Source organism: Gracilinanus agilis, chromosome 1, assembly GCF_016433145.1.
Source record: "Gracilinanus agilis isolate LMUSP501 chromosome 1, AgileGrace, whole genome shotgun sequence".
Classification (NCBI taxonomy): domain Eukaryota; kingdom Metazoa; phylum Chordata; class Mammalia; order Didelphimorphia; family Didelphidae; genus Gracilinanus; species Gracilinanus agilis.
The window spans coordinates 788,557,804-788,570,703 of record NC_058130.1 but is presented as its reverse complement, the minus strand read 5'-3'; the positions used below and the strand labels follow the sequence as shown (position 1 = coordinate 788,570,703).

Sequence of the window (12,900 nt, the reverse complement as noted above, 5' to 3'; positions counted from 1 at the left end):
ACCCTGAGTGCAGGGCAGGGACTTAGTTCCAGTTTCTGTCTCAGGTTTATGTCTGCAGAAGAATAAACAGGAAATGAATCTCTAACACAAAAGAATCCTGCAGTTTTGTCATCCTGAAGCAATAGTTTCCCAGGGTTTTGATAGTGGCTGAGTCATTCTGCAGCTGCTCAAACTCAAGCCAAGATCAAAATCTTGGAGATACCAGAGTACTGTGGGAAGGGAGGGGAAACAGAGAACAATCAGATTCATCCAGAATCATACCATTTTGAAAGCATTGAAATCTCCATGTCCTCATCTTGAACTGTTCCTTACATCCTAGAATAACACAAAATTCAAACCCCACCCTCCCCACAAAACAAACAGCATGAAAACTACTTGAGATCTTCCATTCAGAAGCATCCAGAGACTGATACAAACATCAGGCATGTCAAAAGAAAATGTGTATACTGGAATAATGAGCAAATAAGTAAAAGAGTACCACAATAAAAAGCCATTAGGGTAATGGAGATGTCCAAAGCTTAAGCCCAGAAGCAGAAAATTAGAAAATATATATGAGAAAAGCCATAAAAACAGTTGGTCACAAACTCAACCAGAATTCTTAAACTATGAAGTGACTTTTTAAGAGTTAATCTGTTTTTCTTTTTGTTTTTGTTTGTTATAAATAAAATCAGAGTACAAGACAATATGAAAAGAAATTAGAGATTTCAAAGACCATATTGGAAAGGGAATAAATATAACAAAATATTAGGTCACAACCATAACAAAACAACAAATTCTGAAAATTAGAAGACTTTCTCAAGCCACTGGGGCTTCTCCCAATCAAGGGCCCCTCCAGAGGCTAAGGTAGTGTTATATTGAATCTCTGGGAGCTTGAAGTTCACTGTTGATTGACAGGTGAATCAATTGGATGGAATGTTCCCAGAGAGGCATGTGGACTCGGGAGAGAGCAGTTGAAAACCCTGACAGAGGTTCTGGGGCCTTTTACCTGTCCCTGAGGCTGGAGATCAGGGTGGATCCTGGTCTTTGGGAAATAGAGACTTGCAAACTCAACCCTGCAAGCTCCTCCTGTGTTTCCTGTACCTTCATCAACCTGTATTAGACCACCATCTCTGTTTCTACTGCCCCTAGAGATTAGGAAGTTCATCATCTTAGTCATCTAGGCTTCCCAGGGCCTGGAAAGGATCCGGGAAGTGGGCAGGAGAAGAAGAAGGGGGTGGAAAAAAGGGCAGGTATATCTCAACTGATTAGGCTTAACATCTACTGAAGAAGAAGCTGAAAATTTCACAGCAGTTGCCTGCTCTGGTTTAGCCTGGCCAGGCTGTACCAGAGAGAAGCTATCATCTTGATTCCTTCATTTGCCTGCAGTTAGAGATTCATTAGTATCAATTTAAAGTAGGGTCTCCCAATACCTCTATCCTACACCATTATCCTTCTGTGTCAAATATATTCAAAGTTTAAAGTACCTTCCTGAATTGGTTTCCAAAGCTTATTTGGGAAGGGAGTCACGCAGTCATATTACCAACGTTGCCTCAGCTGAAGAGCCCAATAATTAATATCAATTAACCCTAGGTAGGTCCTGAGGGATAAAATACATTGACCTATAGGATCCTGCCTGAGCAACTGTTATAAAGGAGAAGTGTCATCCTATCCTCTCTCTGTACTCCGTCTTCATATACATCAAATAGATAGTAGTACCTCCTTTTAATATAACAGTAGTCAGCATTCTTCACTCACCATGTGTAGTTCTGAGGCAGTGGTTCCCAAACTTTTTTGGCCTACCTCTCCCTTTCCAGAAAAAAATTACTTAGCGCCCCTGGAAATTAATTTTTTTAAATTTTAATAGCAATTAATAGGAAAGATAAATGCACCTGTGGCCATCATTGCCCCCCTGGATCACTGTAGCACCCACCAGGGTGTGGTGGTGCCCACTTTGGGAATCACTGTTCTAAGGGAAAGATTTAAGAACAGTCTCACCAAGGTCTCAGGGTCCAGATCCAGCACTCCTTCAGATCCAAGCCATGAACAAGAAGAAGCAAAAAGGGGCAGAGCCATTGTTGTTGTTGTTTTTTAACTCTTACCTTTCATCTCAGGATCAGTTCTAAGATAGATGAGTGATGAGGACTAGGCAGTTAGAGTTAAGTGACTTACCAAGGATCACACAGTTATGTGACCCTGAATAGAGAACTAGAACTAAAGACAGAAGATCCTGGGTTCAAATATGGCCTGTGACACTTCCTACCTATGTGACCCTGGGTAAGCCACTTCCCCCCAATTGCCTACCTTTTAGCCATCTTCTGCCTTATAATAGATGCTTATCAATGCTAAAACAGAAAGTAAAGGATTTTTTAAATCTATAGCATCTATTGATTTTGATGATCTAGAAAAAGCTTGTGTAGACTCAGATATCCAGAAATGGAAGAATAAATTTGGAGCTAGGAAATAACATGGGATATGGATTACTGATACAGGAAGACCATTGTTACCAAAAGACTTGTATACCTAATTGTGTCAGGCCATCCACACAAAAGGTCATTTTGGTACACAAGTTGTTGTAGATTCCATCAGGAGGCAATGAGTTGCTCCTGGAATAAGTACTGTTGCAAATAAGATCTGTAGTAGTTGTTCAGTCTGCCAAAAGTTCAATCAAAGGGCATTCAGAAAGAAAGGTTTGGGTGGTAGGCCTTTAGCATATTGTCCATTTGAGAGTTTACAGATTGATTATATCTGTATGCCTAAAGCTGGAAGATACAAGTATTGTCTTGTGATAGTTGATAGACTAACTAAGTGGCCTGAAGCTTTTCCATCAAATACCAACACAACTAGCTTTGTGGTGAAAGTGTTGCTCAAGGAAATTGTGCCTAGATTTGGTGTACCTCTAATCATAGATTCAGATAAGGGATCTCATTTCACTCAGGATATCCTTAGAAGAGTCTATAAGAATCTAGGAATAACACCTAAATATCATGTTTGTTATCACCCATCAAGTTCATGTCAAGTGGAGTGTATGAATAGAGAACTCAAGACTATGGTTGGGAAACTCTGTGCCAAAACTCATCTCAAATGGCCAGATATTCTTCCCATAGATTTGTTTTACCTACGTACGAGACCAAGAGCACTTCTACATATATCGTCATATGTGATGCTCTTTGGACATGCTCCACTACAAGCAAAAACTTGTAAGGCTGTTTATGCATCACTCTTAGGAGGTGATTACCAAATTGCTTCATATTTAAGTGCTTTACAGCAGAGGCTAAGAGAATTTTAATATATGAGAGTATTAATTCAATCTGGTCCATTAGATTGTTCTCTTCATAATTTTCAACCAGGTGATATGGTCTATGTGAAAAATTTTGCCAAAACATCAGCAACAGAACAAAATTGGATAGGTCCTTATACAGTTGTATTAGTTTCATCATCTTCTGTAACAGTATTAGGTAGAGATTCGTGGTATCATTGTTCTCATATTAAATTAGCACATGATATAGATAATGAAAATGTAGAAATGGCTACTAATGAAGAAGAAGAATAAATTCTGTAAATTAAGATCTTCAGTCAATTAGAGTCTGCAGTCAGAAAATTCAGTAAGGAGAGGACCATTCCAGAGAAAGAGGACATTCATATGGAAGAGGACATGGATGGATGAAGAGGATTCAGGATTCAGGATTTATGAACTTTGTATTAAGACTGATGAACTTATGAATTGAACTGATAAAAACTTTATTTTCAAGGATATTCCTAAAGAAGAGGATTAATCATGGACAATTTGGATAGATGGTTAGAAAGTATTTTTGGTAATGTAAATAGTATCACTACATACACATATGCATCCAGCATTACACATAAAACTTTCAAGAACTTTGATGAAGAAAAGGAAAAGAGGAAAAAAGAGAAGAGAAGATTTCCTTGGAAAATGGAATATCATAAGAAAAAAGGAGATCTAAAGGAGATCTGGAGTTTTGGTAGTTATCATACATCCAACAGTAACATGTTGCAACACAATATAGCAAACTAAACAACATGACAAATCAGATACATAAAACACAAACCTTTTAGGATACATTGTATTCCTCATGGAATAAAGCAATGTATAAGTACTGACAAAATTAGAATTAACTATAGGATAAGTAAGTACTAACAAAGGATAGTTAGTTATTAACAAAGATTAGTTAATTATTTAGGTAGAGTTAGTTAGATTAATATATTAATACCTTAAAGATAGTTTAGAATAGTTTAGTGAAATAGGAATAGGATTAGATTAGATTAGAGGATAAGATAAGGTACTAATGTACATTATAGTACAAATACAACAAACATAACAAAATTGCTTACATGAAGAACATATAATATACCACAGATCACATCACAAAATAATGTTAATAGATATGTAAATAAGTGTGAATAGGATGTGTATATTGTAGATTGTATTATACTGTAAGTATTGCATATATGTAAAGGGTGTACATATGTATATTTGATACATATATATTGTGTGTACATATATGTATATATGCATATCATGCATGTATACATTATGTATGTGTTGTGTGTCATATGTATATATATGTATAAGTGTACATACTGTGGATAATTTTATATAATTGAGTTGCAAACATTTGAATGTAATTTGCATAAGGGAGTTTAATGTTTTGTTATAATTTTGGATGTAAAACTTACACAATAATTGTGTTAAAATGTATTTTCAAAACTTGTTTGCATTTATTAGTAGAATATTTCTATATTAGAATAGCAGTTGTTTTGACTTTTGTGTTGATATTTCATATTTGCTGTTGATTTTGTTAATTTTGTTGGAAATTTTGCATTGTTACTTGTTGCTTTGTGCTTTGAACTATGTAACTGTTCAATGTATTTATCCCTTTACCTTTCGTTGTTAAAATCCCTAGTGTAGGGTAGAGTAGGATAGTGTTAGATAGAATAGAGTTAGTATAGGTTGTTTGTTATTTTGGGTTATAATTTTAGTTTAGTTTGTAGTGCACAAATACCAAAATATTGTGTGAAAGACTATTTTGGCTTTGTGCAAAGGGGGGGAACTGTAATAGGGAAATAGACTTAAGAGTATAAAAGTAGATTTTGCAATCAGGCTAGAGGCAAAAACCTTGGCTGGCAGTCATGGACATTCTGAATGGAATGCAGGGGAAGAGAGGAGAGAGGAGAAACTGTCAATTGCTGGTTTGTGAGGAGTTTGGTGTAGAAGTGCAGCCAGCAATGTCTCCATAGACTTGGGAATCTGTGAGATTGGAGAAGCTCGAAAACAACATCTTTCAAGACAACCCTGAGTAGTGGAAAGGGTCTGGTTTTCTGGTGCACAGTTGCAGGCATCTTTCCCTACCTGGTAGCTCTTGGATTATTGGCTGTACAAGGAGTTGGTTCCTGGTATCCTGAAGTCATCACATGGATCATTTGTGAGAAACCCCAATCTCCAACACATTCCCTCTAGTCCTTAGCCAAAGTTGTCAGCCTGACTGAAGTAAAGTTGGCAGAGAAACTTTCCCTTAGGACTCCAGTTCTTTTTAGTTGGATTTTTCCCTAGTTATAGATATGCCTCTCCCACTCACCTGTCCTGTAAACTACAATTAAACTGTTTTATTTTTCCTTTTCCTGTTTGTGTCCCCATAGTGTGTGTTTTTAACTTTGTGTTTTTTCCCTGGCTAGGTGGATCTGTGGTGGCAGTTGGGTTTCAACTGTCATTCCCCAAACTGCCAAACCCAATTTTGAATTGTATTTCCTTAACTTGTTAGGTCCCAGTCTATCTGTCTATCCTGCCTCCTACTCACCCTTCCTCTGAACCCAATTAAAATATAAGTTAAACCCCATGTTTTCCCCATAAGACTTCTCTCTGAAAGATATATAAAAGAAAGAGCAAGAGAAGAGGCATTTATTAAGCACTTAATGTGGGCCAGGTGGTTTATAAATATTATTTATTTTATCCTCCCAACAACCCTGTGAAGAAATTACTGTTACTAATATCATTTGAAAGTTTGGTAAACTGAAGCAAAGGTTAAATGACTTGCCCAGGGCCATACAGCTAAAGTCCTGGATATGAATTCAGGTCTTCTTGACTCCAAGCTCAGCATTCTATCTACACTACTACATAGCTATCTGTGGGAGACTGTCAAGCGAGGATTATATAGAAAATGGCCTTACTTTTTCTGTCCCAAACCTCAGTAACTCTCAGTTACAGATGTGTATCCCATCAACCTCTTCTTTTCTTAGGTTCCTGTGATATTGGAAATTTGGTGTCCTTGATCTTAATATTGAGGTCTCTGGTATAAACTTCCTGAGGATGTTTAGGGGTCTTGAAAATTACATTTCCCATGTTTCTTCTTGTGTAATACAGGTGGGCAGGAAATGTGATTACATAGACAGAAGTATAAAGTCTCAGAACTCTTTCCTAGGAAGCAGCCAAGGGAAAGTGTCCTAATCAGACTCTGGGAGCTGAGAGTCTCACCTTGATTGACAGGTGAAGACAGTTGGAAGAGTGGAATGTTCCCAGAGGCCATGAGGACAGGAGGAAAGGCAGTTGGGCAGAGAGGGTATAAATACCCTGGGCAGCCCCTGACAGGGATCCCTTGGACCCCTTGTCTTTTGGGACCTTGGCCTTGCTTTGGCTGAGCCTTGCCTAAACTCTTGCCTTGGACATTTGATCTTGAACATTGATTGACCGGTGGGTCAGACCGTAGATCCTCTGATTCTCTCTGAATCCCTAGATATTTAGGCACCTAACCCATCTCTAGATATCTAGGTATCCTGGGGCCTGGGGGGGGGGATCTGGGAAGTGGGTAGAAGACAAAGAAGAGGGTGGTAAGGGTGGAATTTCCTGAAGGCTGTAGCAAACAATTAGCAGTAAGAAGCTGAGAGAAACCATCATCAATATTTGCATCATCCAAACAGTTTGCTTACTCTGGTTTGGCTGTGGCCAGGCTGAGCCAGAGGAGGTGAAGAACAAGCCCAGCATTACTGAACAGCCTACAGTCCTGAGGGATTATTGTCATAGATTTAGTGATAGGGTCACCTATTCCCCAACCCTTTCCTGATCATTCCTTTCCCTTCTTAAACAACATAGATAAAGTTATTAAGTACCTTCCTGGAGTAGTTATTCCATCACCACTCTGGAGAAGGAGCAACGCAGTCAGATGAATGTTATCCAAGGCTGATAGAGCCCAATACCAATAATCAATCAACCCCAGGTGGGACTGAAAGGGTTACCCATCCATTGACTTTAGGGATCCTGCCTGGGCACTGTTATAAAGAAGGGCAGTTATTATAACATCCAGCTGGGTGGCAGTACTTGGGTGTCCCTGCACCAGCCATTAGGGAACCAAACCAAAGCTCTCTCAGATTACTACTACTAATAACCAGCCTAATAGTGGTAGTATCAGATTACTCTCTTCTTTTATAACAAATTTTATGGTAGTTTATTTACAAGTAGGAAGAGTGAAAATAGGGAAAATGAGAGAGAGAGATAATTACTCTGGGCTGGTTTGAAGGTCCAAAACAGGCAGGGCTTCAGAGGCCCCAGCAAAGGGGGGACACAGAGGTTAATTAAACAAAGCTTCTAGCCACAAGGCTTCCTCCAAGAGGAGAGGCCTCTTCAGAGGCCAGTGCCTCCAGAAAAGCCAAGGACAAGGAGTCAGCCTTCCACTCACCCACATTACAATCCAAAAGGAAGCAGTCTGAGGTCTCAAACTCGAGCTCCTCCAATGCCAAGTTCAAAGGGCCAAAATCCCCCTTATAGGAGTTATAATATATTTAAAAGATAGTTCTTTACGTCACTTCCTGTGTCCACCTTCCAGTTTAACATGACCAAAATGCACAGATCCCAGTTAGCAGGATTCTTACAACTACTCTCAGCATAGTCTATGGGGGAGGAGTATTGGAGATTGAGCTTCCCTGCCCTCTGAAGGCTTCTTATCTGTCCTATTGATAAGATTAAATTAAAGCAGGGCAGAGTTGATCTGCAGAGCTGGATGTACTTTTAGGCCAAAACCTCAAGAAGGGTTTGGGAGGTGCAAGATGGAGAGTCTTGTTGGTGACTAGGCTTCCCTCTCTGATCTTCTCCTTCAGCTGCCACTCTGCCACCTGTGCTCAATGTTCTAAGCCTGGCACAGCTGTGCCAGCAAAGCACTCCTTCTGGACTAGAGTACTTGCCCGCCCAGAGATTCCAGTCACCTCTGGAGACTCAGAGGTGGGGAAGGGGTCCTGGGACCTTCCTTCTTCCTTTCCCTTGTACACAAGAGTGCAAGAATAAAACATTTTCTTGGTGTACTTTTTAAGTTGAACCCAGCTGGAGGATCCTCCAGCTCTGTCCTGTTGTTAGATTTGGCTTTTTGTTCACTCAAAGCACTTTATTTTTAATTCGTGTGGAAGGTTTTTCAGAGAGGTCTGGACTTTTGCTGCATCTAAGTTGCCATCTTGACTCTGCCACCCCCAACAGAAGTTCTGAAACCTAATTAAGTCAATTATTGAAACTGTTGTCCTGTAGAGAAAATCCTAATTTCTCCTTGACATGGTATTAAAATTTGCTTAATGTGGATGAAAACTTTTAATCAATTTAATATAATATATGAGAGGGTAGAAGCTTAGTGAGGGTATTTTCAATTGGGGAGACTCTAGGACAGTGAGCATAACATTGAGCTAATGATGGTCCCCTCCGGGAATAATAATATTAGTACTGATTATGTAGAGCTAGGATGCAGAGGGTTGACTTGGGGAACCAGGATAATTATTACTAAGGTTTCAGAATGATATCTCTCTAAGCTAACTATGGACAATTCTCTATAATTAGGAGCTATGCACTCTAGAATGAAAGATAGAGAGATGGCTTCAAGGATAGGGCAAGAAGGCAGAACATCCATTTTGCCACAATCAGTGAGCTGATTCTGTATCTGGGCTAGATGCCATTCTTTAGTCAATATCTTCATCAAGAACTCATCATGGAAGGGATATGATTGGGGGTGTAAATTCTAAATGATCACCCTAGTGCAGATATCAATAATATGGAAATATGTCTTGATCAATGACACATGTAAAACCTGGTGGAATTGCATCTTGACTATGGGAGAGTGGTGGGAGGAGAAGAGGGAAAGAACATGAATCATTTTACCATGGACAAATTTTCTTAATTAATCAATAAAAAAAGAACTCATATTAGGGCAGCTAGGCCTCTTAGTGGAGGTCCTAGGTTCAAATATGTCCTCAGACACTTCCTAGCTTGGTGACCCTGGGGCAAGTCACTTAACCCCCATTGCTTAACCCTTACTGCTCTTCTACTTTAGAACCACCAATCCACATATAATGTTTGATTTGGATTATGGAAACTCCATTCTCCTTGATCAACTGGTTCACTTGCAACATATCTTATTGACTCATTTCCTTTTCCAAACATTCTCATCTCTTCCCTCTCCTGCTAAGAAATTCAAATGACTTCATATTCCTCTTTCACCTTGATCTCAAATTTTCAACCTTGTTTCTCTATTTGATAACACCTTTAATGTGCATGCCTTAACTGGCTAAATGTATTCTGGATAAAAATAGAATTGTGGGAACTAAATAAACATAGGAAAATATGGTTCAGGATTCAGAAATAAAAGCCTATTTGGAGAGATGAATTAGAAAAGTCATGTCTGTGCTTCATTAATACTTTTACAAAGATGAGATTCAGAAAACAATTAATGTGATAAATACCTAAAAGTACAAATATAAATAAAATGGATGATCATTTGACAAAGGAGATAGAGTTGGTCACTTTGTGCTGGTAATTTAACTATTGGGACCAAATGTAAAAATTAAAGAATTATGAAAAGAAAAAACAAAATGGAAATAACTTAATTTTCATTTCGTGTTCTCTTTTGTCTTGTGAGAAGAATAATGCTAGTCTTATTATAAAAACAAAAAAATAGCTCATGGTTATTTGATATTAAAAGTCAGAAGCGAGGATTACACAAGTTAAGTAATGAAGGGGTGGAGGACTAACCATTTTCTTGAGTTTTAGGAGCATCTCAAATTTCTCAAACAGAAGAATAATATTCAATAAGTAAGGCAAGTTTAGCTGCTTCCATCATCTAAGAATGGAAAAAAACTCTAACTAGACATCAATCTTAGGACATTAATTGAAGGAGCAGAGGAGTTGAGATCTTTCTAAATGTTCCCCAAAATTTTTATTACTGAAGATACAGAATGATTTAGATTCCAATATGATTTTGCCTGCTTTGGACATTTTTATAGCCAAATATCATGGTCCTGGGAATCCTGAAAAATATTTTGAAAAAGTTGTCTACTCTGAGAAACCATCTCACACATATCACGTTGGCCAATACAGTTGAAAAGAAAAGTGATTAATGTTGGAAGGGATGTGGCAAAATTGGATGGCTAATACATTGCTGATGGAGTTGTGAACTGATCAAAGCATTCTGGAGGACAATTTATAACTATTTCCAAAGGGCTTTACAACAATGCATACCATTTCATCTGGTAATAATATTATATTCTTTATATCCCAAAGAGATTTTAAAAGGAGGAGGGGCAGAGGTAAGGAACCTACTTTTACCAAAATATTTATAGCAGCCCTTTTTGTGGTGGCAAAGAATTGGAAATTGAAGGGATGTCCATTAACTGGGGAATGATTGAGAAAATTATGTTTATGATGGTGATGGAATATTATTGTGCTATAAGAAATGATGAGCAGGATGGTTTCAGAATGAGCTGGAAAGACCTACATGCACTGATGTAGAGTGAAATAAGTAGAACCAGGAGGATATTGTACACAGTAACAGCAGTATTATGGAATGATCAACTGTGAAAGACTTACTGACTCTCAGAAACATAGTGGTTCAGAACAATTCTGAGGGTCTTGGAACAAAGAATGCTCTCCACCTCCAGAGAAAGAACTGTTGGAGTCAGAATGCTGATCAAAGCTAGAGTGACAAAGCACAATGTCCTGGAGATGACATACAATAAGTTTAGAAACTCAGAAATACATACTTAACAAAAAAAAGACACTGTAAGTATCACATAAATATAAAAGAAAAATTTCAGACTCCTCTTGTGTTAAGGTAGGACCAAAATATACATGTGGATTTTGTAGATCATAGGGGCACTATGCTTCTAATACCCACAATGCAGAAGAGTGTATTAGCTTTGGATTCAAAAGACCAAATTCATTTGCTCCGTATTGTGTAAATACAGTCATTTTACTTTCCTGGCCATCACTTTCCTCATATGTAAAATGAAAATATTAAATCAGATTACCTCAAGGGTCTTTGGAAGCTCTAAATTGTTTACTCTCATCATCAAAAAAGTACAACCATACTCAGATAGGGAATATGAATCTGTATGTATATAATGCTATCCATTGGAAAGAAGCATTCAATCATAAATCTATTGGACTAAGCCACTACTGAGGCCCTTTTTAGCTCTCACACTGTGATGCTATATGATCCTGTCTAAGGAGTGAAGGAAAAAGTATGGGTAGTTCTTTATGAACAGTATGCACAGGATAATAAACCATCAGAATAGATTCCACTAAGTCCTGAGAATGAGACTTGGCTTACAAAATACTTTTTTTCAGCAAAATATAGAGATAACAAGACCATCAGTCTTATAGTCTGTCAGAGAAAATACCATTACTTAGAATTATTTTTTTTTATTTTGTCTCCTATCAGGGAATTTTTCATGAGATTTAGTCATCACAAGACATTCTCTGAACCCAAGATGTATAAAGTACTTTTCTAGAAAGAAACTTCTGTATTGTAGGCTCTGCAGGGAACAAGGGCATGAGCTTCCAAAATATAATTATTCACTTGTGTTTTTCCTTTGGATGCAGAAACTCAGCTGCAGATGCCCTAGGCAGTCTGGTCTCCAGAGTTCTTCATAGACTTAGGCTTCCCTGTGGAGGAGGGAGATGGGCCCTCATCAAAATCTAAAAATAAGGGTTCTGTGAGACAGAATTCCTTGTAAAAGCAGATGAAACAATAAAATGTCCATTGGTATTACACCATGGTTCATGTCTTGGACATGGACCCAGTTAATATCCCATTGTGTTTCCTTAGGTGTGGCAGGCAGAACAGAACCTGGGCATCTACAAAAGCTTAAGATATTTCTGATTCTGAACAGTTTCTCCTCAGTCCATGATTAAGATAGCTAACTTTAGCTTGAGAGGCTCCTTAGTTTCTCCAGATTTGGAACTCAGAATAATATTCAGGGAGATGTTTTCCAATATTTATAAAAGCATTTCTCAATTGCTTTCTGCCTTTCTCATCTCTCTGCTCCTGCAGCATCTGGGCTCAGGCCTCAGGACAGAGAAGCATCCCTGTTTCCACCAGATTAATCCCATTGTTTCCCAAGATGGACATCTAGTGATTGGCATCTTTTTATCCTTATTCTCAGTTGAAGTAAACAGTGTAACAGGAGCAGAACTGTTTGAAAATTCTCCTAACAAAGCTTGTAAGCCTTACCAGTAAGTGCCTCTCTATCTGTCTGAGGTTATTTTTGCCATGGTGATTAAAAAGTCTTCCTTATATATTGATTATAAGGGCATAAGGGCAAGTGCATGCAACAAGGGATAAGGGACTTCTAATCTTTTCCTGTCTCTAATTACTTTTACATTCTTGTCAGTTTTCCCTTTCTCAGATTGACTTTCCCCTCTATTTCCTCTTGTAAAAGGCCCATTCTTAGGAAGTTCAGTCCTGATTGAGCTCAGTCTTTTAGAACCCTGCCTTCCCTGTCCTGACTTTATGTAGATACTTAAGCATTGGAACTAATGAAAGTGCTTAGAAAAGAGACCCTTTGGAATTAGATTAATACCCCGAAACATCAAAAGGTCTCAAAGACTATGACTCTATTCCATTTTTGGGCAGAATTATTTCTGTTGCATATACTGGTATT

At 38.2% G+C, this 12,900-nt stretch overlaps 1 protein-coding gene across 1 annotated transcript in view; it reads left to right on the top strand.

The window, feature by feature from the left end:
* The first annotated feature begins 12,221 nt into the window (after positions 1 to 12,221).
* LOC123230482 (vomeronasal type-2 receptor 26-like) overlaps positions 12,222 to 12,900 on the top strand; it is a 47,107-nt gene continuing 46,428 nt past the window's right edge. The window contains exon 1 of the mRNA XM_044656628.1: positions 12,222 to 12,472. Coding sequence (XP_044512563.1) covers positions 12,222 to 12,472 — 251 coding nt within the window. The remainder of the gene's footprint in view (positions 12,473 to 12,900) is intronic.